Source organism: Callospermophilus lateralis, chromosome 3 (genome assembly GCF_048772815.1).
Source record: "Callospermophilus lateralis isolate mCalLat2 chromosome 3, mCalLat2.hap1, whole genome shotgun sequence".
Taxonomy (NCBI): Eukaryota; Metazoa; Chordata; class Mammalia; order Rodentia; family Sciuridae; genus Callospermophilus; species Callospermophilus lateralis.
This window is the reverse complement of record NC_135307.1, coordinates 35,913,331-35,941,215: the sequence shown is the minus strand read 5'-3', so window position 1 is coordinate 35,941,215 and position 27,885 is coordinate 35,913,331. Positions and strand designations below refer to the sequence as shown.

General features: G+C 42.5%; 3 protein-coding genes across 6 annotated transcripts in view; 2 read left to right on the top strand and 1 right to left on the bottom strand.

The window, feature by feature from the left end:
- The first annotated feature begins 1,129 nt into the window (after positions 1 to 1,129).
- Ppp1r3e (protein phosphatase 1 regulatory subunit 3E) lies at positions 1,130 to 4,674 on the top strand. 2 transcript variants are annotated; one of them, XR_013090740.2, is made up of 3 exons: positions 1,130 to 1,618; positions 1,922 to 4,159; positions 4,412 to 4,674. XR_013090740.2 is itself a non-coding variant. In XM_076850006.2 (2 exons), the coding sequence occupies exons 1-2, from the start codon at positions 1,202 to 1,204 to the stop codon at positions 2,342 to 2,344; spliced, it is 840 nt and encodes a 279-aa protein (XP_076706121.1). In that variant the 5' UTR covers positions 1,130 to 1,201; the 3' UTR covers positions 2,345 to 4,674. The 2 variants fall into 2 exon arrangements, 1 of the variants encoding a protein (XP_076706121.1); XM_076850006.2 differs by having other exon boundaries at positions 1,922 to 4,674.
- Positions 4,071 to 24,750, top strand: Homez (homeobox and leucine zipper encoding). 3 transcript variants are annotated; one of them, XM_076850003.2, is made up of 3 exons: positions 4,071 to 4,159; positions 7,979 to 8,137; positions 20,086 to 24,750. In XM_076850003.2, exons 2-3 carry the CDS (start codon positions 8,092 to 8,094, stop codon positions 21,681 to 21,683), a joined length of 1,644 nt encoding a protein of 547 aa, XP_076706118.1. In that variant the 5' UTR covers positions 4,071 to 4,159; positions 7,979 to 8,091; the 3' UTR covers positions 21,684 to 24,750. The 3 variants fall into 3 exon arrangements, with proteins under 3 accessions (XP_076706118.1, XP_076706120.1, XP_076706119.1); XM_076850005.2 differs by lacking the exon at positions 7,979 to 8,137 and having other exon boundaries at positions 4,076 to 4,159; XM_076850004.2 differs by lacking the exons at positions 4,071 to 4,159; positions 7,979 to 8,137 and adding an exon at positions 13,391 to 13,712.
- The window catches only part of Rnf212b (ring finger protein 212B), a 30,575-nt gene continuing 26,415 nt past the window's right edge, over positions 23,726 to 27,885 (bottom strand). Inside the window, exons 11-14 of the mRNA XM_076850007.1 lie at positions 27,645 to 27,684; positions 27,110 to 27,207; positions 26,022 to 26,083; positions 23,726 to 23,791 (exon numbers count right to left, since the gene is read on the bottom strand). Of these exons, the coding sequence (XP_076706122.1) occupies positions 23,726 to 23,791; positions 26,022 to 26,083; positions 27,110 to 27,207; positions 27,645 to 27,684 (266 nt within the window). The remainder of the gene's footprint in view (positions 23,792 to 26,021; positions 26,084 to 27,109; positions 27,208 to 27,644; positions 27,685 to 27,885) is intronic.

Genomic DNA, 27,885 nt, shown 5'->3' with positions numbered 1-27,885 from the left:
ATCCTATAACCTTCAGTCCAGTGAGCTCCCACTGGAACTAGAACCCTACAGTCCCAGCTCCAAGAGTTATTCTGTGCTCACTCATTCAATACTTTGAAGACTTACCATGTACTAAACTGATCATAAATCATACAGTGTCTCCTCAAAGAGTTTACAGTTGGATTAGAGATCAGAACTGTAAGCTAAGTGTGGTGGTGTAAGCCTGTAATCCTAGTGACTTGGCTGAGACAGGAGGATCATAAGTTTGAGACCAGCCTCAGTAATTTAGTAAGGCCCTCAGCAACTTAATGAGACCCTGTTTCAAAATTAAAAATAAGTGCTGGGGGAATGGCTCGATACTAGGTTGAAACCCTAGTATCAAAAAACAAATTTTAAAAAATCAGAATTTTAACCCACTTTTTCAGAGGTGAGAAAACAGAGGTTCAGAGAAGTTGTGTCTTGCTCAAGGTCACAAAGCTAAACAGTCCCAGACCTGGGACTAGGCTGTAGGTTTTTCCTACTGCTCAGTTCCAGCCTCTTTCCACTGGGCCGTGTTCAACCACCAATCCTTTTGAGTGCAATGTCATACCCTCTATTTGAAATTCTATCTAGTGTTCATGATTTTCCCTCCTTTGCACACACTGTCACCCCCCTCCCACGCCTGGGCAAAAGAAAAAAAAAAAAAGTGAGACCTGAAGACAGTCACACTCTGGGTGTTTCAAAATAATGAAAGGTTACCTTTTCGTTCCTGTATTAACCCTTTCCGTGCCAGAAAGATTAATTTTTTTTTAAAGGGGCTTGGTGGCTTCACTTGGGATCAAAAGGATGGAGTCCCCGCCCCCTGGTGCAGCAGTTAAGACTGATACCAAGCCACCTGTCAGAGGGTTGGGGGCGGGGGCGGGGTCCGGGACTGAGGCCCGCAGAACCCAAGGGTGAGCGTCGTGGAGCGCACGCTCAGAGCACACAGCTCATAGGAGGAAGGATGTGATAGTCCAAAACCCTGGGAGCTGACGGTCAGAGAGAGGGAAAGGTGGTTACGGAGACCATGCAGAGCAACGGGAGGTGGAGGATCCCGGAGGTGACAGCAAGGAGAGTACGCAACGGCTAGGGGATTCTGTAGTGGGCTCAGGTGACTTCTGTGAGGACGCAGGGCAAGCGGGCAAAAGGAAGGGAAGGCAGCCCCGGGGTGCTGCAGACCAGCCCCGCTGGTGCGGGAGATAACATGTCCGGCGAGCGGCCCCCCCGCACCGACATACCCCGCAACCTGAGCTTTATAGCTGCGCTGACCGAGCGCGCCTACTACCGCAGCCAGCGGCCCAGCCTCGAGGAGGAGCCGGAGGAGGAGCCAGCCGAGGGCGGGACGCGTCTGGGGGCCCGATCCCGCGCTCACGCTCCGAGTCGGGGTCGCCGGGCCCGTTCCGCACCCGCCGGAGGCGGCGGGGCCCGGGCACCCCGCAGCCGAAGCCCGGACACCCGCAAGAGAGTGCGTTTCGCTGACGCGCTGGGGCTGGAGCTGGCCGCGGTGCGCCGCTTCCGCCCCGGAGAGCTGCCCCGGGTACCCCGCCACGTGCAGATCCAGCTGCAAAGAGACGCCCTCCGCCACTTCGCGCCTTGTCAACCGCGCACCCGAAGCCTCCAGGTAGGCGGCCGGGGCATGCCCCCACTCCCCGGGACCTGTCCCTATCGGCCGCGGCGGTCGTACGAGAGTGGATTTGTCAAGGAACACCCACCCATCCCCAACTATGGGCTTGCGCCTGTTTAGCCCTTTTGAGGTCCATTCGCTTAGGACTCTAGGCCACTCTTCAGCTGGGCCCCACTCTGCTGTCCCGGACGTCGCGTCGGCCTCTGATTGGTCCAGTGTCCCGCTCTGACCCCGCCTCCTTCTCTTCCCACTCCCCGCCCCTTGCTCCCTCCTCCCTGTCCTTTTTTTTCACCCCCACAGGAGGCGCGCGCAGCCCTAGAGCCGGCCAGCGAGCCCGGCTTCGCCGCCCGCTTACAGGCGCAGCGCATCTGCTTGGAACGCGCTGAGGCGGGCCCACTGGGCGTGGCTGGGAGCGCGCGCGTGCTGGACCTGGCCTACGAGAAGCGCGTTAGCGTGCGCTGGAGCGCCGACGGCTGGAGAAGCCAACGTGAAGCGCCCGCCGCCTACGCCGGCCCGGCCCCGCCCCCTCCGCGAGCAGATCGTTTCGCCTTCCGTCTTCCAGCGCCGCCCATTGGGGGCGCCCTGCTCTTCGCCCTACGCTACCGTGTGACGGGTCGCGAGTTCTGGGACAACAACGGCGGCCGTGACTATGCTCTGCGTGGGCCCGAGCATCCGGGCAGTGGCGGAGCCCCGGAGCCCCAGGGCTGGATCCACTTTATTTAAGACAAGACGGCCGCAGCCCGTGGCAGAAAAAAACTAAGGCACCCGGGGGGCAGGGGAAAACCAATGTGGTGGGAGGAGTGGGAGAAACTTAGATTGACCGGGAGAGGTCCCAGTCAGGTGGGGGAGGGCGAGGAAGATAGGAGAAATCAACAAGGTTTGGGGAACTCGAGGTGGAAAATGCTGGCTGGATGTGAGTGAAAAGAACCCAAGGTAAGGGAGAAAGGAAACCAGAAAGGATGCTGGAGGGATTAGAAGAAAGCTAAAAAAGGGGGATGATGGTAGCCTCTTTGCTGAATGGTCACTGGGAGAGAGTGAGTTGCAGGCCTAGGCAGTCAAATGTTAGGAAAGTCTTTGGATTTGAGGAGGCATTATGGATTGAGGAGGTGTGACGTGTGAAATAATCCATCCCATTTGAAGTCAACGGATTGCTGGTTTATTTCCGTTTTTTGGCCTTTGCCACCTCAGGTCCCTCAGTTTGCCCATCCTAGTTTTATCTCAGCCATAATTGCCTTGCTTAATCCTAGGAACTTGGCCATTGCTCCTTCTGGACCCTGGCATGACAGGATTCCCTTATCACCCAACAGTTCCTCCCTAAAATTTTCATATATTGGCTGGGGAATGATGACAGATAGAACTATTTTCTCTGTCCTCCAGGCAAGTTCCGGATTATAATCGAGGCAAAAGCAACCCCAAGCCTGTCCTTGTAGCTCAATAATGGGGCACCTAAGGTGTTGATTTACTCAGGGGCTTCCACAAAAATGTCAGCCTTATATTTCTGGGTACCTTTTAATAACCTCTAAGCACTTTATGGACTGTTGTCAAGGAACAGTGAATCAAAAAATCACTATTCTGATTTGTTGCTTTTGGTTTAGAAGAAAAAGAAGTCACTGACTGGCTGTACAACTTTAAGCAAGTTGTACTTCTTTGGGCCCCACTTTGCTTCTTGGGAAATTGGATTTGGTTTATGTAGTTCTTTTACAGCTCCATTTTGTTTGACATTTTATCATCTGCATTGTGTAGTGTAGATTAGAAGCCACATTTTTCAACCTTTTACTATAGTTCAGGAGACAAAGCCCTGAGCTTATGTTGTGGCTGAGGAGGGGTCCTCCAGTTTGGGGCAAGAATGTTTCGGAACCCAGAAAGTATTCCACAATCACCCCGTAGCATCTTCCCAACCATGGCACATATACTGCCCCTTGCTTTTTGTTCTTGCCTCCAGAGATTTCCAGCCTGGATGCTCTGAGACAGCTTTGGGGAGGTATATCTGAGTTGGGGATATGATTGAGAGCCCCCAGGATCTCTCTTGAGAATAAAGAATGGAAAACATCAAGAATGAGAGCAACTTGACAAATGACACCAGAAGATGGCAGTCTTATCCATATTCTGAGCCAGTGAAATGGGAAAGCAGACTCTTCTACCCATTCCCATTCATGTATCTCTTGGTTAACCTTAACATGGGAGTTATTTTTTCCCTGGTTGCTTAGTTTCCTTTCCTCTTACCCTATACCTAACCTCTTTGCTTTTTGCTTTTTTTCTTGTTCCTCTCCCTTTTCATCACTTTTTTTTTCTTTGAACACGTAAGGTATTTACTTTTATTCTAGGTCATTTACCTATATTTTCTCCCTTTCCCTCTTCATTCTTAGTTGATCTCTGCTATTCCTTCTTCCTCCAGAAGGGGTAGAGAGTCTACTTCCTTTTCTCCAAGACCATGGTTGATCCACCTTCCTCCCTCAGGCTCCTTCTTGACAGTCTTCTAAAGGGAGAAAAGGGGAAAGAAGCAGTTCCTGTTGTTACAGATGAACAAGGAGCCTTAAGGTAACCAGCTTCCCACATCCTTTTTCATTACTAATTTCTCAAAACCTTCTGTCTCCCCTTATTCTGTGACTCTGAGTGAAGGGGGCATGTACATGTGCCCACACATGTATTCAGAATAAAATATGGGATTTGTTTAAATGCTTTTACTGTTCACAGCCTTAATCCTTTGAGGCAAGAAAGGAACTCTGGATCTTTACTCAAGCAAATCATCTTAATCTTGTGGGGAAAAAAAGAATTTCATGTATCTTGTAGGTCAACCTCAGGTCAGAGTTCCAGCAAAGTGAAGAAAGAAATTACTGGAAGTCACCAAGCAATGCACAGTTTAAGTCTGGGTTGAGGTTCATTGTCCAATAATGTCTTGCCTGACTTGTATGTGTTACCGTTATATCACATTAACAGTAGTAATAGCCCATTTTCTTAACATTTATCTGCTAAAATCTGTTTTATGTGCATGCTCAAAATAATCCTGAGTATTATCATTATTCCTCTTCTATTAAAGATAAGCCCTGGAGAAACTCTCGTCTTGTTCAAGATCTCACAGCTAAGCAGGGTGCAGTGGCACACTCCATAATCCCAGTGACTCAGGAGGCTGAAATAGGAGGATTGCACATTCAAGGCTAGCCTCTGAAATTTAATGAGACACTGTTTTAAAATAAAAAGGACAGGGGATATAGATCAGTGGTAAAGTGCTCCTGGATTCAATCCCTAGTACCAAAAAAAAGAAAGAAAGAAAACAGCTAGTACATGAATTGTGAACCCGAGAAATCTGCAGAGCCCATGTGCATAACCATGATATTGCATTCTTATTCTTTTTTTATTTTTTTTTTTAGTTGTAGATGGACACAATACCTTTATTTTATTTCTTTATTTTTATGTGGTATTGGGGATGAACCCAGTGCCTCATGCATGCTAGGCAAGTGGTCTATCACTGAGCCACAACCCGTTCCCTGCATTCTTATTCTTTAAAAAAGACAAAATTAAAAACATTGCTATGTCATCTCTTAATAAGAAAAAAGCATAATTCCTGATTGTGCTCTGCTTTCCCATCTTCCCATTTCCCTGAACTGACTTGGAAAAGATATTAAGAGCCCTAGGCTTCATCTATTCCTCCCAGGAATTTGCTGCTATCTCCTATGCCAGATCTGCAGGATCAACAAGGGCCCATCCATCTGGGAAAAGTTGGAAACCTGTTCATACTCCAGCCTTTCTGTACATTGGGATTCTCTTGTACATTGGCTGAAGCCAATCCTCCGTACTTGTTAATGTGCCATCACCTCTCACTAGCCTTGAAGGTCAATTCCCTGGTGTTTCCATTAGAAAGGTCCTCAGCTAGGGTGTGGGCCTGGGCTCACTGGGATCTCTAGTATTACTAAGTGGATAAAATGGCAACTCTGATCAGAGAAAAGGAACTAGGGATAATCCTAATCCCCTGAGCTCTTTCTCTGAAAGAATTACTGGCTCAGTCATAGTCCTGTTCTCAGCTTTTTAGAATAACATGAGAATCTGGAGCTGGAGATATAACTCAGTCGGTAGAGTGCTTGCCTCACATGCACCAAGGCCCTGGGTTCAATCCCCAGCACCACAACGAAAAAAAAAAAAGAATGAGAATCTTTCGGTTCTTTCTTCCCATATTAAACTGTTGCAGGGCTTGGGAGTAAGCTGACAGATTTCCCCATTGTTGCCCCAAGATGGGGGCCTGGGCTGAGCCTCCTTGCACACATGCATAATGGGTGCATCATATTTTAAATGTGGACTTAAACAACTAACAGTACCACCGAGCCTTGTAAAATAGGGAAGAAACAAATACCTTGAGAGACTTTTGTATGCCTGGTCCTTTTGAGATTCTCTGAAGAGATTTCCTACCCAGATGCTTTTGATATGTACTACTGCTCCAGGATATGTCCCTATAGCCTGGCTTTTCCTCACCTTGGGTTGAGCTACCAATATTAGGCCATATGCCCTTTCCATCAAGTCCCATCCATATTTCTTACACGGAAGGATAAGCACAGAAGGGTATACCTAGACTGCTGCAACCAGTGACTTTTCCTAGCTAGTGACATGGGAAAGTTTGACTGAATCTTTCATGGGGCAGGGGCCCTATTATATGTTATGCATTAAGCAATTATGGTGAAGACTCTAAAAACTGATGGTTTATGAACATGAACAATTTGGAATATATCATGGTAGCCATGAACTGGGAAGTGCCAAAGAGAAGTCAGGGAGTTGATCCTTAAGCAACCCTCTAGGAAGGAACACTGTGTCCCTTTTCTCATACAGAACTCAGAAATTGTCCTACACTTGTCCTATAGCCTTCCTTCTGTTCCTTTGTTTCTCTTTATGATCGTAGTTCATCACTTCTCTACATAATAAGCCCTATCTGATCAACTTTTTTCATAGAGTTGTGAAAGTCTAATTCCCACGTTCCCTTGCTTCTAACTCCTGTGTTTCTCTGGAGTTCCTTTGGATCTTGTTAATACAGGTTATAACATCAGAGACCTGAAAGGCTTATCTTAGAAACCATTAGGTTGAGGCTTCTTTACAGAGGAGCACACAGGTCCAGAGATGAGAACTGACCTCATCAGGATCAGATAATTTGTGTGACTGAAAATGGGCTTAACTCCGCTTCCTGACTATATTATATTACCAGGCTGAGTTAGGTGTGGTGGCACACACCTGTGGTGGTACACATCCTAGCAGCTCGGAATGCTGAGGCAGGAGGATCACTAGTTCAAAACCAGTCTCAACAACTGAGAAGGCCCTAAGCAACTTAGTGAAACCCTGTCTCAAAAAATAATACATACACACACACACCCTGACTGAGGAACAGCCCCAAGATTTTTCATAAGAGATAACAATGTTTTATTTTTTTTCCTGCTAGTTTCCATTCCCTTCCTCTTCCAAGCATAAAGAAAAACAAAGGCTCGTTTCCCCAACTTCGGAAATTCTTTTGGAGATACTGCCAAAGAGCATTGACCTTGAGACTGAATAGTCCACCTATTGAATAGCAAACCCAGGGAAAGAATGAAAATTTGCTATGCAAATCCCCCCAAAACTAATGTTCTCACCAGGTCCTCTCAGAGTCTCCCCCAAACCCATTCCAGTAGTATTGTGCCTCATTTCAAATTCCTCATGCAGTTGCCTTTCCTTCTGGGTACAAAACTTCATATGTGAAATAAAGTTGAAATCTGAAAAGAAAATATGAGGTACTTGGAAGTATTTTTTGTTTTGGACTGAGATAGCAAGGGATTCAGAGCAAGATTCCCTCCCTGAAAACCCCCTCCAAATTACTTTCATTTCTTAAAAGTCATTTCATTTCTTAAAATTCCTGTTCCTATTCTGCTGGAGAATAGGCTCTGTATAAATTGGATGGGAAGGAGATATGGAGGAGTTGGGCAGCCCTGGTATAAAATAGCCCAACAGGATCCCTCCACCATTTGGCATGGTGAGAAAGTCACCAGGGCCTAGCTGACACCCAGCACCAGCTGCTGGTGCGTTTAAAGGGAACAGATTGGGAAATGCCCTATTTCCTATTGAGTTGGGGATCTTCTTCCTTAAGAAGCCATCTGCGTTGTATTCTGCTCCTTAAACATTGAAAGGGAAGATTAAAGCCCTTTGCTTATCAAGGGCAACCCAAAAATAAAGGATGAGAAATATGTAGAAAAGCAAGAACCTCTGTCTGACCCATAATGGAATGATAAAAATAAATATCAAAGTACTTGCACAAAAGATCAAGTTCTAACAGGATTGACTCCCACATCACCTGAATGATGGAAGAATCCAGTTACTCACAAGGTAATGAGACAACAATGTTCCTCATAGGGAAGCACCAGCTGGAGCATAATCAGATGCCTCCTCATTACATCATAATGGCCAAGTTGTGATGTCACTGCAGAGCACCTACTCTTTCTTGGATATTGTAAGTGAAACCAGATATGTTGAAGGGAAGAGTCAGCATGAGGAGCAGGCACCCAAGGAGAGGTGAGTGTGGAGCTGTTCAGGGGTTCTCTCCATAACTTATTGCCTAGGGGCTCTGAGGCCCTGACCTCTTTTCCAGATGTCTGACATCCTAATTTAGCAATAGATTTGTCTGAACCCTTTCTTTCACAAACAACTTCAATGCAGACTTTGCTAATCTAAGTCTACCCCAAATTTTTTTTTAATTTCTTTTAGTTGTACACAATACTTTTGTTTTCATTTATTTATTTTTATATGTTGCTGAGGATCGAACCCAGGGCCTCGCACGCACTAGGCAAGCACTCTACCACTGAGCCACAACCCCAGCCCATACCCCAAATTCTTAATACTCATACTTCTGACTAGTTAGCCCTCTTGCTTCCTGTAACATGTTTACTTTAATATTTTCTAGAAGTCAAGATACAGAATGCTGGAGCACAGTTCCCCTAATTGGGATAGAAACTCACCATATCCATTTGAATAGTACCAGGGATAGATTTCAGTTTTCTGGATGCCTGAGGATACAGTTTTTTTGGAGCCCCTTTTAAGAAAAAGTAAATACAAAATCACAAATTTCTAATTTAAAAAATACTTGTGTGAGTATTTTTTAAATGAGAAAAGATCTCAAGAAATTGGAATTTTTAAAGATCTGCCAAAAAATTATCTGCCTGGCAAACCTATACAATTTTTTCTATAATTCTTTTTTTGAGATATACACTCTTTAATAGCCTTTTCATATTTTTTTTTTTTTTAATCCGATTCTGGGGAATGAACCTAGGGACACTGAACCACTGAACCTCATCCCCAACCCTTATTTGTATTTTATTTGGAGACAGGGTCTCATTGAGTTGCTTAGGGCCTCGCTAAATTGCTAAGGCTTGAAATCCTTCTGCCTCAGCCTTCCAAGCCACTGGGATTACAGGTATGTACCACTTACAGGTATGTGCCCAACTCATATCATTATTATATAAAGTTTCCTATAAAGTAGCTAGATGCAGTGGCATATGCCTGTAATCCCAGCTACTTAGGAAGCTGAGGCAGGAGGATTGAAAATTCGAGGTCATCCTGGACAATTTAGCGAGGCCCTGTCAAAAAAAAGGGAAAGAGCTGTGAGTGTAGCACATTAGTAGTAGAGTGTCCCTAGGTTTAATCACTAGTACCACAAAAATAAGTAAAATAAAAATAATTGGGGCTGTAACTCAGAGGTACAGTATTTGCCTAGCATGCAGAAGCCCCTAGGTAACTCCCCAGTACTGGGAAGGGAAAAAAAAAAAAAAAAAGAAAATTCAGTCTTAGCATAATCACATTTTCTAAATTCTTGAAAATTTAGAAAAGTTTTATCTTCACATTTTGTGGGGTTTTTGTTGTTTTTAAATTTTTTTTCCAGCACTGGGGATTGAACCCAGGGGCACTCTACCATTGAGTTACATCTCGGGATCTTTTTTTATTTTTGAAAATAGGGTCTTGCTGAATTGCCCAGGGAACCTCGAACTTGAACCTTTCTGCCTCAGTCTCCCTAGTAGTTGGGATTACAACCACCATGCCTAGCTATAAATGACTATGTTACAAAAACCTTTAGGATGTTTTTCAAACTTGGAAAAATTTCTATGAAATTTCTTTCAGAAATATGATGTAAGATTTTGGAGTATTTTAAATTTGCAATGACTAATTGAGTCTTTGAATTGATGACATTATTCTTGGAAGCTATGTATTAGTTTTCTAGGACTGCTGTAATGAAACAGCACAGACTGAGTGGCTTAGACAGAAATCTGTTGCCTCAGTTCTGGAGGTTAGGAGTCCAACATCAAGGTATTGATATTATTCTGAGGCCTCTTTCATTGGCTTGAAGATAGCCCTCGTCCATACATCTTCATGTGATCTTTCCTCTGTGAATATGTTAGACCAAGAAGCAAGAAAAGACCGCTTACTCCAATTAAAATCAAATTAAAGCAAGCTTATTATTTCGACCGGCCGGGCTACCTCTCCCACCCAAAACCGCAGGAACAAGATAGCAGCTGCAGCTTTCCTGCAGCCCAGCTTTATAGCCCAGCAAGTTACACAAAGGGGGGTTACAGATAACAAAATTCTGATGAGCATAACACAAATGGTAGTTTTGCTGGCCCCAACATCAGAATTTATGAGGGTCATTAGAGCCTCAGAAAGGGTCGTTCGTTATCTGGCCAGGGAAGGCCAATATTTATGAGATGTTACTAAAGTTTCTGAGAAGCCTGCTATCTGGTCAGAAAGCCAGGCATGGGTGAGTTCAAGGCACGGGCAGGCATTCCAAGCAGGTTCAGAATTTGCAGTAATTTATAGTAAAGCCAAAATTAGCTTTTCATGGCTTTGTGGTGAGATGGCTCCCAATTTTAAAAGAAAATCAGGTTGGGTCTATCACATACTTAATTTATTAGACATTTAGACATTTCTATGTCTAAATTTCCTCTTCTGGGCAACAGTCATATTGTATTAGAACCTACCCTAAAGACTTCATTTTAACTTATTTTTAAAGATCTTATCTCCAAATAGTTACATTCTGAGGCACTGGAGGTTGCTACTTTAACATGAGCTTAGTGGGTACACAGTTCAGTCTATAGTACTATATTTACATGCAGATAATTTATTCACAAAAGCAACTACAAACCATGTTATATACCAGCTAAACCCAAAGTGTATCCCCAACTCACGTTCCTTAGCCAATCCCCAAATGTCCATGGCTTCTCTACTGCCAACTAACAAAAGGGGAAATGTGATGCAGGGGAAGTCAGAAAGGAAAGAGACATCAATCTTTATTTTTTGGTACCAGGGTTTGAACCCAGTGGTGCATAACCATTGATGAGCCACATCCCCAGCTCTTTTTATTTTTTGTTTTGAGACAGGATCTCACTAAGTTGCTTAAAGCCTTACTAAGTTTCTGAGGCTGGCCTAGAACTTGCAATCCTCCTGCCTCAGCCTCCCAGTCTCTGGGATTACAGGTGTGTACTACAACACCTGGCTTTGAGACATCAATCTTAATCAATTACAGTTTAAATATATTTAAAATTTTACAAAAACCAACAGCCTCATTAACAGATTGTTGGGTCTCCTCCAGTGCCTTGGAAGATGGACATTAACATCTCTATATTGAGGATGACATGAGTCCTCATTCAGCACAAATTCCTGGAAAAGCTGGGTGGGTTATTGTCTTGCTAAAGGTGGGATCCTCTGTTCAATTATTAGAGTCTAGATCTCTTCCTATTGTCTACTTTACCACCCTGTCCACTTGAGTCTTCTAAATCTACAGGGTGGACTAGGGAGATTGCTCAGTGATAAGAGTGCTTGCATAGCATGCATGTTGTTGTTTTTGCACTACAAGAACAACAACAACAACAAAAAATACCTGCATAAAAATCATTGGGGTGAAACTCACAAGAAAGAAGCTTTAGTCTGCACTTCAGAACTGGATCAGGGGAGTGACTTCCTATAATGAATTTTTCCCTCTCTTGCCACTCCTGACTCTTGAGATGTGTCTTGAGAAAAGAAAGTTGACAAAGTTGTCTACCTTTTACAACTCCAGGCCCATGAACTGCAATGCCCAGAATGACTTACCAAACCCTCCAGGTCAGGCGCTTAGTTCTCACAGGCAATTCTGCCTAGCTTTCCAGCCAAACAAGCATGAATTCTTCCCAGTTAATCCAGTCTAATAAAATGCTTGGATTATGAGGGAATGACCTCTCCACTAGTAACAGAGAGTTGCTGCTACCTGAAATGTTTTCCCTTAATTACATATGAACTAATGGTCACGGAAATAATTGTGATTTAGGAGAAAGTCTTTTAGATACCACTAATTGCCAGTCTGACTGGGCACAATTCAGGAGCCACTTATCAAGCACTAACGACCTTTATTTTTAGCATGCACACCTCCAGGCACTTCCTGGGTGCACTTCAACCTGCACTCTTCCCGCTCTTGAGACCGATTGGCTGGGTCGCATGGGCGGAGCCAAAAGAGTCCCCCAATGAGCAGCTCCCTGGTCTGAAAGGGCGGGGAAATAGCCCAATGAGTCTCACCGCAGAGGAGCCAATCAGCTGGGAGTTTGCTGGGCCGCATGAGCCAATCAGCTGGAAGTTTGCTGCGGCCACTTTGGCTGTGGCTCTCAACAACTAATCCTGGCTCAAACCTCAGGGGATCAAGAGTTTCTAGCCTTAAAGATGAGTGTATATGTCTTTCTATTGGTTACCTCATATTTTTGCCAGATATTAGTTTGAAGGAAGTGTGATGGCTGTTAGAAATTGCTGTTGTTACCAAATGTAATGAGGAGGGTTGGGGAGGCAGGGGCAAAGAAGGGGATAGCAATAGAAAATAAAGCTCAGCGCTGAAGCAGGTAAGTTTAAGATGTCTGGCAACCCTGAAAGAGCACTAAGACTGAGTGGAACAACGAAGAACGAAAATAGTTTTGTGGTTGGTTTTGGGAGACATGTAAGGAGAGGGAAGTTGTGAGGTCTGAGAATATAGGGCAAAGTCTGAAGTTTTCTATTAAATGACCTAAATAGGCAAGATGGGGCTTTTTCAAAGATCTATATGAGAATAGATGAGTCACTTCTGAAGTTATGGCTTCTACCTTTTAGTCAGAAGATGGTGAATCCTAAATATATAAATTTTGGCCCAGAATTTTATACTATAAAGGACAATGCTTCATTGAAAACCTCATTTTATTGTCATCCCTCTCTCAATAGTGCAAACCAAGGCACCCAAATATGAGGCCGAGGTCCAGGTCTTCTTTACCAGGACAGGGAGGGAAGCCTGAGAGTTTGGTAGGTCCCAAAGAGGGACCGCTCCAGCACTTCGTCCTTGAGAACACCTGTCTGGTGCCAGTTTGATCCAGGAAGCGGCCCGTCTTTGGGCTCGTTTTTTCGGGTGGCAAAGACATCTGATCCACCTCGAGAACAAGTTCCCTGTTGCTTTACACACTTAGCAGTAGCTAACGCTGCTGGCGGCGGTTGGGCTCTCTACTGGGGAAGGCACAGCTCACATGTACCCCGGGGAAGGGGATGTTACGATCTGCGGAGGGCTTCCCGCAAGAGGAAAAAAATGGGAGTTGCTGGTGGTCTAGACAGTTTAGCAGGGGACATTTCTGGGAGGAAAGTGGCTCATACTCAGAAGGTCCGGTGCGGATAGGTGGAGAGTACCATTCACAGCACTCTGGTACCGGGGGACATCTTCCCTGCCTCACACATCCAATAGCTAACCCGCAGAGGTCCACGTAGCCAATTGCAGACTTCAGCTGAGATCCACGCAGCCAATGGCCGGCCCAGTGCGCTGCGCTGGTGCCCGCCCGCCTGCGACCGCCAATACAGACTCAGGCCACCTTCGCACCGCCCCACCCATCCGCCCCGCCTCCAAGTCGCTAGAGCAGGGAGGGCAGGGCCAGGGACGCTCTTGGGGCGGGGGTGTGTGTGGGGGTGGACAGTCAGGTCCTGGCCCTCCGCGCGGGTGGGCTCGGAGCAGGCCGCACGGGGCAGCAGCATCACTCCCACCTGGAGGCTCCCTGCCCTGTTCCCCTCTTACCCACCCACACCCGGCCCATGGTAGGAGGCTGGGAGCCGCCGCCCGGGCTGGACCGCGGTGAGTGATCCCCAGCCCCTTGGACTTCCCTTCCTAGCCGGTGTACAATCTCCGACCCTCAGATCCTCATTCTCCTGGAGGAGAATAGTAGGTTCGAAGTCGTCCGATTCTCTCCGCTTTCTTCTCTGGACTTTTTGATTCCTCCTGTTGTAACGGGGGAGAAGGGGGTGTGTAGGGAGGAGGGGAAGGTTGGGTTGGGACGCCCTTGGAGAGGAAAGGATTGAGATTCGCTTGCCTCCTGGGGCTCACCATCCCAAGTGTAGCAACTTTTTGTTCTCTGACCCAGTTCAGAGCCTTCTAGACAGCTTGTGAAATGGAGGATAGGAGAAACGTTTCCTTCCCAGGCCTTCCCTCCCAGCCCATCCCCATGACTACCTCAACACACGTATAGAACCTGAATTTACTTCTGGGGAGCAGTGGCCTTTGGGAATGAAAGGTTTAGAAGAAGCTGCCCCTTCTTGCTCCCGTGCCCAGCTGTAGTCAGAAAACCAACCAGGAAACTAAGAGTCCGAGTTCTCAGAGGTTCCTGGTGTTGCGTACTAGTCTGAGACTTCTAAACTGAAAGAAGACTAAAGCTGAGACCCATTTGGGCCCAAATCAGGAGATCTTTTTTATCCTATGAGCCTCCTTTATCATTCATCTGAAGACCTTTTATATGATTAGACAGACGGCAGTAACTGAAAAAGTTGGGAAGTTAAAAATAATGCATACATATCTTAATTATAATTCAAAGTACATTCGTTTCACAGGCCTTTTGGTGTAGTGCTGAGGCTTTTTTGTGTTAAAGTCTGCTGACTGGAGTTCCCAGTTACCTTTCTAGTATTAACTACACAAGGGACTCTTCAAACCTGGCTACATCCTGAGAACTAAACTATGGATGCCTGGCCCCCAACCCGGACTAATTAAATCAGAGTAGGGAGAAGAGTGGCCTGGTTTTTAATTTTCCCAGGTAATTCTAGGATGCAGTCTGGGATGAAAACTAAACACTTTGATCATCTATGACTTTCAGTTTTGGATTCTTTAAGTGACATGAAATTAGACATTTAGGAAGCAATCTAAGTGAAGAATACTTTTGAGATGTTTGTCTCATATCCAGTCTTTTAGAGTTGTCTTGCCCACTCCTAACTTATATCAGTGTTTAAATGTATACTCTCCTGTATTATCTCTCTCCAAACCACTTGACCCTAGTTTTTTTATAGAACAGGGTTTTTTTTGTTTGTTTGTTTTGGTACTGGGAATTGAACCTAGAGGGCACTTAACCACTGAACCACATCATTTTATTTTTTATTTTGACACAGAGTCTCACTGAGTTGCTTAGGGCCTAAGTTGCTGAGGCTGGTCTGAAATTTGTGATTCTCCTGCCTCAGTTTCCCAATTTTCTGGGATTACACATGGATGCCCAGCTATAGGAACAGCTTTTTTTTGTTGTTGTTGGTATTGGGGATTGAACTCAGGGCACTGAGCCACATCCCCAGCCCTATTTTGTATTTTATTTAGAGGCAGGGACTCACTGAGTTGCTTAGTGCCTCGCTTTTGCTGAAGCTGGCTTTGAACTTGCAATCCTCCTGCTTCAGCTTCCCAAACTGCAAGGATTACAGGCATGCACCATATAGGAACAGTTTTTAATGTAGTATTTTTCATCATATGATGTGATGTTTATATATATGTATACACACACACACACATTGAGCAACAGAAGTTTTGTTGGAGTCACAATGCTGTTCCAAGCACAGACTGAATGAAATCAATGATTTTGGTGCACTAAAAAGCAGCCTACTAACCTCTACTACCTAGTTACAACTTGTGGGTATTGGTTAAATGACCTACAAGTTCAGTAGGTCATTTAAACACCCTTTTCACTCTCTCCAGCTGATACTATGAATACCCTGTGACCCTTCTAAATTAAGTGCAATTCTTGTGGATCTTTTCCTGTTCATGCACATCAAGCTGCTTGTTTATCTCTAAGCATTTGTCACTACTGCTTTTATTAAAGTTGGAAAGACATAAGGCAGAGGTTCTTTTTTTTAATATTTGTTTTTTAGTTAAAGGTGGACACAATATATTTTATATTTATGTGGTGCTGAGGATTGAATCCAGTGCCTCACATACGTTAGGCAAGTGCTGTACCTCTGAGCCACAACCCCAACCCCAAGGCAGAGATTCTTAACCTGACTTCTTGGCTGTCAGTGAACCCAGAGTATGTGAATGTTTATTTTTGGGGAGGAGTTATTTTAACTTTCTAAGAATCTGTAACTTTTATTTGATTCTTATGATCCAAAAAGTTAAGCATATAAGTATCACGAAAAGTCCTTAAAACTACCAAAATACATTTTTAGGTAATACTTCAAATCTCTGAATAAAGATTTTGGGAATTCAGCAGGATCATAACTAGTTTCCCACTTTAACTGTCTTCCACTTTAACCATAAGCCTATGTTCAACAGGAAAGTTCCAAAGTCCTCCTTTTTCCTAGGACTGTGTGAACACTGAAGCTTAAGTTAATGCAGCCCATTCTCTGCCATTTGCTCAGGGATGCAAAAAGCCCAAGGGGAAAAGAAGGGCTTTCTGCATTTTTTATTAGTGACTTAACATACTAGTAGGGTATATATGATCTATTTAATAAGGAATAAAATGCAATGATTATTCAGAAGAGATACTTACAAGCACACCTCTGCCCTAGGAGTCCTTCTCCAGCTTTGTTTCCCTTTCTCTATCCAAAATGGAGGCATGAGAATAGATACTACAGAGTCTAAATTTTTTTTTTTTTTTTTTTTTTTTGAGGGGGCAGGGTGTGCTGGGAATTGAATTCAGGCACTCAACCACTGAGCCATATTCCCCAGCCCTATTTTGTATCTTATTTACAGTCTCACAGAGTTGCATAGGTCCTTGCTGTTGCTGAGGTTGGCTTTGAACTTGCAATCCTTCTGCCTCAGTCTCTGGAGCCACTGGGATTACAGGCATGGGCCACTGCGCCCTGCTTAAATTGTGGTTTTTGATTACTGTAGTGTCTGCCCAACTTGTTATAATTCTCATAGCCACTCTGGTGGTAGTTTCCTTGTTGTCTAAAGCCAGATTCTTCCAGGGAATTGCCATCCATATACCTGTGCCTTGATTTAAGCCACCATTTCATTTCAGGAGTTCTTCTATAACTTGAGTTTTATGTAAATGAAAACTGAATGTATGTGTTATTTGCATGAGTGCATGTTACATTAAATATCAAGCTGATGCTATGAGAATCTGAAGTATTCAAACCACATGAATAAAAGCAAAATGCAGGGGCTGGAGTTGTAGCTCAGAGGTAGAGCATTTGCCTTATTCATGTGAGGCACTGGGTTTGATTCCCAGCACCACATATAAATAAGCAAATAAATAAAGGCCTATCAACAACTAAAAAAAAAAAAAAAAAAGCAAAATGCTTCCTTGTAGGATTAGAGCTGTGACTGTCTCATATTCTCATGTCAGTTCTCATCCTCATAAAGGACTAAACTGCTTTATTCCTGGGACTTATGCTATATTTTCCTCATATTTAAAGTGTGAATTGGGTGTCCTGATGGAAAAGGACAAAAAAGAGGTTAAGAAGATGTCAAGTATTGCCATCATAAAGTATTCTCCAGCTTGGATTTGATGGTGTTTCTGGGGGAGGGGGACACATTTCTAAATAGCAGTTGGCCCCTGGCCATAAAGCAGTGTCTAGGATGAAACTAGAAGGGGAAAGGTGGAGCAATTCATATGGCATTCAAAATGGATTCAAATTTTGGAAGCAATTCTCCCCAAAACTGTGATTTTTCATACATTAAAAAAAAAAAAAAAAAAAAAAAAAAAGCCACAAAACCATACACTCTGAAATTGTATCCAAACTCCAAAATATTAAAAAGTGTAAAATTATAGGGACTGGGGATGTAGCTTATAGGTACAGTGCTTGCTTGCCTATCTGTAAGGCCCTAGGTTCGATCCTCAGACTGCAAAAAGAAAAAAATCATTAAAATTGTAGTTTCCTCCACTGTAGCTAGAATTTGGATTCTGCAGTCAGACTGAAAAACCATGATTTTAAAGAATACAGTCTTTGCCCCATTTTCCCAAGGGGAGCATTAATTTATATCAGAGTCACCCATGAAGCTGAAGTAATTTTAAAAAGCTTAACTGTATTGGGTCTTTATTTTGTTCTAGGCATAATGTCAAGGGCATTTTTTGTTAATTTAGTCAAAAACTTTCCAGATAGATAACTTTTTTCTGATGAGAAAATAAGGCTTATAGAGTGGTTAAATAATTTGCCTAAGGACAAACAACATTCTAGAAGTAATGAAGCTGGCAATTAACCTCAAAACTGCCACACCTCAGTCCTCCAGGTCTTCACAGTTACTCTAACCCCTTTCTATTCATAATGCCTAGCAATAGTAGGTGCTTGGTAAAAATATCTAACTGTTCACATATATTCAGCATTGTTTTCCTTTTTTATATGAGGAAACCGAGGCTCACAATTTCAGTAACTTTTATCAATTTCATATAGCTAAAATTTTAGAAATTGTAGAAACTCATTCTACATAGAGAAAAAGTGGTAGAACTGGGATTTAAACTCAATTCATTTTTCTTGGGCTTGGGGTGTAGCTTAGTGGTAGAGCACATAATTAGCATGCATAAGGGCCTGGCTCAATTCCCAATACCCCTAACCCTTCTCCCCCAAATGGATTTCATGTTTTTACCTACCATGTCACACTGTCACCATTTAACCCCATAAGGTACTAATAAAGCTGTACTGCTTTTAAGATTTGCATGCATTCAATTTGCTAGATTTAATTATTAAAGGGAATGGCCTCAAATGCAAAAATGCTTCTGAATTTTTTTCAATCATAAAGTTCATGGGCCTGGGGGTGTCGTTTGGTGAGCACTTGCCCAGCACCTCAAAAATAATAGTAATAATAAATAAAATCCCTGATATTACATTGTTGTAACTTTTGGACTTGATGTTTATTTTCTCAGTTCATCATGTAACATTTACGTAGAAATCTTAACAGATTAGTAGTAATATTTATAAATACAGATGGGATTCTCCTAAGAGGAAAGGGTGATGTGTTACAGGATCTCTCAGTCCACATAGGGAAATGAATTAAAATTGTCAACAGAACTTTCTGGGAAATAACCTGAGCAGGTATTTCAGGAATGAAACACAGTTGGGGCTATCCCTGTAGTCCCCACATCCTTAACCCTGGGAGCAGTGCTTCTGCTGGGTATCTTTTGTAAGAGCTGGCTACAATTTATAATGAACCGGTCCACAAGATGTTGAGGAGAAAGCTGAACTGAAAAGATACAGCAGGTGGCCTTTTGCCCAACCTGGAGGGGGTTGCCAGTATGGGAAGGAGTTCTCCAGGCTCCCTGGAGAGAGGCCGAGCTGTAGGAAGAGATAAAGGCTGGGGGAGGGGATAACCTTTGTTAAGAGGCTGTTTGGGGGAAGGAAACATTCCCTTTTCCACAAGACCTAAACCCAGGGTGAGTGAGCCCCATTTATTCCTAGATCTCTATATTATCATCCTACTTGAGATGGAAAATAATAATAAAGGTTTCTGGTTTGAGTGCAGGGCTTGAAGGTACTCCAGCTGCGGGAAGGGAAAGAAAAAGAAATGGCTGGGGGCTGGGCAGAGGACAATGCTGTTACACCTTACAGATAGTCATCAGTTATTTTCCCAATCTATCTCTACATTCAAGAGGTAATCATAAATTGTTAGGAGGTGAAGAATAATAGTTCCTTTTGTTTTTGAGTCTCCTTTTGTGACACCTGTTCCATGAATTTAGACGGTGAGAGATGGGGGAATAGCTTCCAGAAGCAAAGTTGAATTGGAAAGATAAAAGCTTTATAAGAATAACTTTTAGCCTTTCCACAGGGCATTGGTGGTACACACCTGTAACCCCAGCAATTCTGGAGGATAACAAGTTCCAGGCCAGACTCAGCAATTTAGCAAGACCCTAAGCAACTTAGTAAGACCCTGTCTCAAAAAATATGAAGGGCTGAGGTGTGGTTCAGTGTGGTTAAGCACCCCTGGGTTCAATCTCCAGCACCAAAAAAAAAAAAAAAAAAAAAAAAAAGCTCTTCCTTTTGAACCTCTATAGACGGGTTTTCTGTCTTGGTGACAACACTTACTAGTCATGTGACTTGGTATAATTTAAATTCTATGGGCTTTAAAAAAAATGGGAATTGTAACAGCTCCCTGATGACTCCACAAGGTTCTGAAAATTAACGAGAAATTGTTGAAACACTTTAAAAGCAATACAACATGATGCCAATAGAAAGTTAATTGTTTGGTATCCAACAGTTTGGTAGAAATTGAGTGATGTGCCAAAAGAGGAGCCTCAGTGATTGAGCTGTTTCTCTTCTTATTACAGCTGTCTCTGAAGGGCACAAATCAGACCGCACCATGCCTCCTAATAAAGAGGCCAGCAGTGTTACTAGCTCACCAGCAGGGCTCATCTGCCTTCCTCCAATTTCTGAGGAGCTACAGCTTGTGTGGACCCAAGCAGCCCAGACCAGTGAGCTAGACAGCAATGAACACCTGCTACAAACCTTCAGCTACTTTCCCTATCCCAGCCTAGCAGACATTGCCCTTCTCTGCCTACGTTATGGGCTACAGATGGAGAAAGTCAAGACTTGGTTCATGGCCCAGCGCCTCCGCTGTGGCATTAGCTGGTCATCTGAAGAAATAGAAGAGACTCGAGCACGAGTGGTATACCATCGGGACCAACTCCACTTCAAATCCCTTCTCTCTTTTACTCATCATGCAGGGCGGCCACCAGAGGAGGTGCCACCTTCTCCAGTGCCACCTCCAGAACAAGTTAGTCTTGGAATAGGCCCTCTGACTTTTAGAGAGCCCCCCCAGATAAAAGGATTGAAGGTAGAACCTGAAGAGTTCTCTCATATATCAGCACTGCCACTGAGTCACCAGAAAGCAAAGGAGTCCCTTTTGACACCTGGCAGTGGAACATTCTCCCAATCAGATTTATGGCAGGATCTTCAAAGCAGTGGTCTCCCTAAGGAACTGGCAGGCAGTGGTCCTGACCACTCACATGGTGTAGGTACTTCTTCCTGGAACCACTCCATAGCTGTCCACCAGTCACGTGCTCTGGATAAGCCCTCATCAATCTCATTACTTGCCAGTAGTTGTAAGGAGGAGTCAGCACCTAGTATGACTCCTTCTTCCTCCTCTACCTCCTCTTCTTTCCGGGTACTGGCTAATGGAGCTACTGCCACCTCTAAACCCCTCCAGTCATTAGGCTGTATCCCACAGTCACTCTCACCCAAGGAACAGGCACTACCCCCACATCTGGAGCCAGCCTGGCCTCAAGGGCTACGGCATAACTCAGTACCAGGTAGGGTTGGCTCCACAGACTACCTTTCCCCAGATATGCAACGCCAGCGAAAGACTAAGCGTAAAACCAAAGAGCAGCTGGCTATTCTCAAATCCTTTTTTCTACAGTGCCAATGGGCACGGCGTGAGGATTACCATAAATTGGAACAGATCACTGGTTTACCTCGGCCTGAGATCATTCAGTGGTTTGGTGACACACGCTATGCTTTGAAGCATGGGCAACTAAAATGGTTTCGGGACAACGCAGTACCTGGTGCCCCTAGTTTTCAAGATCCAGCAATTCCTACACCACCATCAACCCGCTCTTTGAAAGAATGGGCTGAGACACCACCTCTACCGATTCCCCCGCCCCCACCGGATATACGACCTTTGGAGAAGTATTGGGCAGCCCACCAACAGCTACGGGAAATTGATATCCCTCAGCTGAGTCAGGCATCAAGACTTAGCACCCAGCAGGTACTGGATTGGTTTGACTCTCGATTACCTGAGCCAGCTGAGGTGGTAGTTTGTCTAGATGAAGAAGAGGAAGAGGAAGAAGAAGAACTGCCGGAAGATGAGGAGGAAGAAGAAGAGGAAGAAGATGATGAGGAGGATGATTATGTGATCATACAGGACTGAGTGAGGGAGGGATTTTGTGAAGGAAAAGATCTGTTACTAAAAGATGAACCAAATTTTAGTAACTTTAAACAAAGAAACTACATTTTTTTAATTATCTTGTGGCAAAGAATTTAAAAGCTTTTGTATTCTTCAGGGTGGGTGATGGGGTTGTAGTAAGTTGAGGGTGGACCAGGGAGGATGATCATAGTACACAAAATCAGGGATTGGATCAGCAAATAATCCAGTACTCTAGCCACATGTAGAGGAGGCCAAGAACCTGGGCCAGGAAATGTCTCCTGTTCTTGTATAGGCTATTCTTTTCCCTTAGTGTACTACAGAAAACAGACCTCAGCTACACATATATAGGAGGCCTGGAAAGAAGGGGTAAAGAATTCTGATTTAATTAATAATTCTAATGAATCACCAACCCCACCATTTTTTCCTTGGAATATAAGGCTGCCTTGTACTGTTTCCTTCCTCTCAGCACAAATTCTGTGTAATGCAGCTAAGATTCTCAATAGGTACCAGGCCTTGTCAGAAATACTCTCTTCTTATATCAATTTGATGGTTCTGTGTTTTACCTGCTTCATCACTGAATCACTGGTGGTAAAAATGTTCTCATTTTTGATACTGGGACAACTTTGTCTTCTACCTTTTTATCTTTACAAAATCCCCTCTCTATTAACTATTTGTCTCAGGGTAAATCTTTCCCACAGAGTTTGTAAAAAAGTTTTAATAATAGGTAGTGAATATTTAGTCTGGATATTTATTGGAGGTGAGAATTAGGAGAAGATATCCTTTAAAAAAGTAGAATTACATTATAGAGTGATGGAGAAGAGGGGATGATTTCTCCTGTTCAAAGGAAGGATGGTAGGAAGTTCCAGGTTTGGTTTTACAAACTTGACACAAGCTCCTGTCTAGTTTGACAAAGACTGATTTTTTTTTTCTTCTTTCCAACCCCCACCCCAACCTCCTTGGCTCAATTTGCATCCAAAGAGAATTTTCCCTCTCTTAACTGAATTAATTATTGATGTTTTGGAATGATTTTCTTCAGTTGGGATCATATACAAAGCAAAAAGACATCAATGGGTTAACTATCTAAAAATAAGAATGGAAGCCCCAAATTGCTAGAATAATAATAAAAAGGCCAAAAATAAAATTGTTTCTCTTTTCTCCACTTTACCATGCCTATGGTTTAGAGATTAATGGAGCCAAGTCTATTAACATTTCTGATTTAGGGGCTGGGAGTGTGAAGCCCTGAGTTTGATCCCCAGCATTGCTTTTAAAAGAGTTCAGATTTAGTATACAATTTATTATTTTAAGGGGCAGGACTTGAGGTAAACTAAAAGAACAAAAACTAAAAGGCAGTAGGTTGGAATCTGTCACCCCACATGTTGTTTTCCAGTGGTCAGATGATAATGATTAAAATTTCTGAGGTCTCAGCAGTGACAGATTCAACAGTCTTGGAGTTAACTCCATTGGTTCATCCATACCATTCCAGAACATAATGAGTTGCAACAGCCATAAAAGAGCATCTACTTTATTATCTAAATCTTCCAATAAGCTGTTTATCTGTGTCTCCAATTATTTTAACAAAGGAAAATCAACATATTTAATAGTAAATAGGTGTAGAGAAACAAAAAATAGGAAAAGCGTAATAGGGTAAGAACAAGAGTTGGTACTTGATAACATAGGCATGGTAAAATATACCCAAAGCTAAAAAATGAAATCCAGAAATGAAACAAGTTGATGAATATATTATCCAGTCTCCTCACTTTCAAGCATGATGTCAAAAATTAATTTTATAGCCTTAGTTTCAAATTGTTAGGAAATGAAAGGAGTAATGTACTTTCTCAGGGAGAAAAATCATTAGTTTTATTTAGACCTGACCACTTTCCTGAGAGGTAATATCAAGTATAAAGATCAAAAGGAAATAAGGTACAGAATGAAACCAGGAAACAAAACAGGGGCATCCTGTTTTTCCAAGGTCATCTCTGCTAATGAGTACTGGATACTACAGTCCATCCTTCAGCAATATGTATAGATCAGACCTTGATGAAGGCTTATCTGGAAGTGGTCCATTCTTCTCTCTCCCTGGCTAATCCCATCTGCCTCTGTTGGTAGAGAGTCTGCAGCAGAGAACAAGAAGGCAGATTTGAGTGTTTATAAACAACAGAAAAGGCTAATTAGACCCTGTTAAGCTATTACATGAAGTTTATTGGGACATAAACCAACCCTGTTGCTTCCCCCATGACTTTTCCCCATTGCATATGATTAAGCTTTCCAAACACATTTGTACATTTTGTGTGACAAGGCTTTGTTGCTACCTATGAAGCTCTCTTGAGTATTTCAATGGTTTATAATAATGACAAATATTTGAAAATCAAACTGTTTTGGAAGATCTGGAACATATGACTATCATACCCAAAGATGTTTACCAAGAGGGTAGATTTTTTTTTTTTTTTTTTTTTGTATTGCGGATTGAACCCAGAGGCCCTTTACCACTGAGCCACCTCCCTACATCCGGAGCCTGTTTTTTTATTTTGAGATACGGTTTCACTAAATTGCTGAGGCTGGCCTTGTACTTGCTACTCTGCCTCAGCCTTCTGAGTTGCTGGGATTACAGGGATACATCATCACACCCAGCAAGAAGGTAGAATTCTTATGCCTCTGGGAGGATGAACTTTCTTCAAAAAGTATTTTTTTTAATATTTATTTTTTACTCGTAGTTGGATGGAACCCAGGGCCTTGCCTGTGCTAGGTGAGCGCTCTACCACTGAGCTACAACCCCAGCCCCAAAAACTATTTTTAAAAACTTTTTAAAGTTTTTAAGTAGATTAGGCCAGGCACACACCTGAAATCCTAGCAACTTGGGAGACTGAAGCAGAAGTATTACAAGTTTGAGAGCATTCTTAACAATTTATAGAGGCCCTAAGCAGCTTAGACCCTGACTCAAAATTAAAAAAAATAAACCCCAACTTCAATAAGTAATTCATTGTCAATCTTTTATTTCTCTTCCACTGCCTGTTCTACTAAATTACATTAAAACAAAATCCAGACGTTATCTAACTTCCCACCATACAAAATTTTATATGTATCTACATAAAATAAAAATAACAATGTTGTCATATCTTAAAAAATACCCAGTGCTAAAAATTGTTTAATTTTGATACTGGGTCCACTTTGTCTTCTACCTTTTTATCTTTACAAAATCCCCTCTCTATTAACTATCTCAGGGTAAATCTTTCCCACAGAGTTTGTAAAAAAAGTTCTAATAATAGGTAGTGAATATTTAGTCTGGATATTTATTGGAGGTGAGAATTAGGAGAAGATATCCTTTAAAAAAATACAATTACATTTTAGAGTTATGGGGGGTAGGGATGTAACTTGGTGATAAAGCCCCCAGGTTCAATCCTCAGTACAAAAGGAAAAAAAAATAGTAGGTTTCAAATTTCTAATAATATTTAGTTTTCCTCAACTGTCTCAAAATTTTTTTAAATAGCTTATTTCAATAGAGATCCAATTTAGGACCATATATTTATAGTTGTTTTATAGGTCTCTTAAGTCATTTTCCATTTGTAGGTTAATTCCTCCATTTGTGAGGATCTTAGAGAGGGATATTATTTCCCCAGTGTTGCCTCTTAAGGCTTAGATCCTAATTTCTTGCTGATGAAATAAAGGGCATTTTAGATTGTAGGAACAAAATATATACCAAACTTAGTATGCAGGAGTTCTCCCTGGGGTCACTGGGAGCTTGGATTGGAAAAGGACCTAAATACCCTTAAACCCTAAGCTATAAAAATCCATTTAAAAGTCAAGACTGGACTTTTCATTTAATAGAGCCCTTACAAACTTCTCATTACCCTGCCCCTTTCCTTTTGCTGCTTGCATCAGAATCAGTCCTATAAATTTACAAGGCATTATTCTACCTATCTCTGGAGATTTCTCCATTTATTTATTTAAATGGATTTTAAATTTATTTAAATGTGGTTTTTCCCAGTTCAACAGTACCTTCACCTGAAAGACACATTTCACTGAAAATATTCTCTTGTGGAACTACTGGGAATGTCAATGTGTCCTTTCTGTCCAAAACCTCTTAGTAAATCTTCTCACTACTCACTATTATGTGACTTAATTAAATAACTCAAACCAGGAAGCTAATCTCATAATAGGATAGAACCTTTGAAGTTGAGACTATCCTGGAAAATTGTTAACAGATGATTATCACAGTTGAAACCCATGTCATTCTCCACTGGTTTCATTGTACTACTCTAACCTGAGACAAGAATGAGGTTGTTAGTATGTAGGCCTAACCATATGAATTTTTATGCACAAACAAGTTGTACTAGCCAGGCTTACCTGAAGGACTGGTAGCTGGAAACCTGGAAGACTCTCTAGTGTGGTTCTGCTCTCCCTCTGACCTGAAGGATAGGATGGAATGTTTAGACAACTTACTTGGGCAGTTCCTCAGCAGTTACTTTTACTTGTGGATCAAGTATCTTGGTAGCTCTTAATAAAGGAACACAGAAGGGAAAAGAGTATTAGCTACATAATTTAAGAAGTAGGTTGCAGCCAGGCATGGAGGCACACACCTATAATCCAAGCAACTTGGGAGCTGAGACAGAAGGATTGCAAGTTTGAGGCCAACCTCAGCAACTCAATGAGGGCCTAAGCAACTTAGTGAGACCCTGTCTCAAAATAAAAAATTAAAGGGAGAAAAAAAAGCGGGGGGGGGGGGGGAGCTAGGGATGTAACTTGGTGATAAAGCTCCCAGGTTCAATACCCAGTACTAAAGGAAAAAAAAATAGTAGGTTACAAAATCCATTCTTTTCCTGTGAAGATGGGGTACTGACAGAGCCATCTGAGATTTGAGTTTATTTTTTAATTTTTTTAAAAAACTTCTCAAATTTAAGCCCAGAATTCTTTTAATATATCTTTATTTTTTATTTATTTTTATGTGGTGCTGAAGATTGAACCCAGTGCCTTACACATGCGAGGCAAGCACTCCACCACTGAGCTACAATCCCAGCTGTAAGTAGAAAGATAGGCACTGAAAAGATTTAGGCAAACTATGGAAGATGGGCTGGCATCAAAAGAGCTGGCTGGTGGTAGAGTACTTTTACTGAAAAGCACAGGGAGAAGAAAGCATGTTGGTGTTATAATTCTCAGAATTGAGTTGTTAGCATGTTCAAGATAACAAAAAAGCCAGTTTGATACTATAGACCAACCAGGCTAAACAGTAGGATTCAACTGGTAACATGGTGAGGACTATTTAAGCAAAATTCATTCATTGTATAGGAATTAGAATGACTATATATATTAGAGTCAACTGGAAACAATGCTCTTTGGGGGAAATGAATATCAATTTCTTGTTATCTTGGAAAATCTTCATTTTAGTATATGTGTCAGTGATTGAAACTCCACTCCTTTGGGAATGTTTAACTTACCAGAATTATTAGGGGTGAGGACTCTTGTGTGGCTTGAATCTCCATTTAGATATGGTTTGAAAGACAAAATCCCCTGTCCAGAGGAGGCAGATGAAGGTCTATGGAGGGGAAATAAAAGCATCAGCAGAAAAAGGGAAAGATCAAGCGCTGGGGTTGTATCTCAGTGGCAGAGTACTTGCCTAGCATGCATGAGGCACTGGATTCGATACTTAGCACCACATAAAAATAAATGAAATAAAGGCATTCTGTCCATCTACAACTACAAAAAAAATTTTTTTTTTAATGTGTAAAAGAAAGGCCAATGCCTTTAGGCCAGAGAAGGTGGGAAATCCCGTTTGAAACCAAAATTAAAATTAAATAATTCTGATGTCTGATGTACATTAAACACAATGTTATTAACCTCTCCTTTTTTTTTTTTTTTTTTAACAAAACAAATTATAAACTTCAGTGGTATAGGCTAGTGGAGAAGTAATCCCAGGGATACTGGCAATGTCGGTGTGAACAGATTCCTAAAGAAAAGAAGTATGTTACTTACCTGTAAGATAGGCTGTGAGTTGAAGCTGGTGAAGGGGTTTCTGAAAGCATAAAAATGAGCTTGTGAGATTCAGATATATTAGGAACCAGGGCAAAAGAAATGGGGATCAAAGATTTTTTGTGGGGAGGTATGGGGATTGAACTCAGAGGCACTTAACCACTGAGCCACATTCTCAGCCCTATTTTGTATTTTATTTAGAGACAGGATCTGACTGAGTTGTTTAGCACCTCGCTTTTTGCTG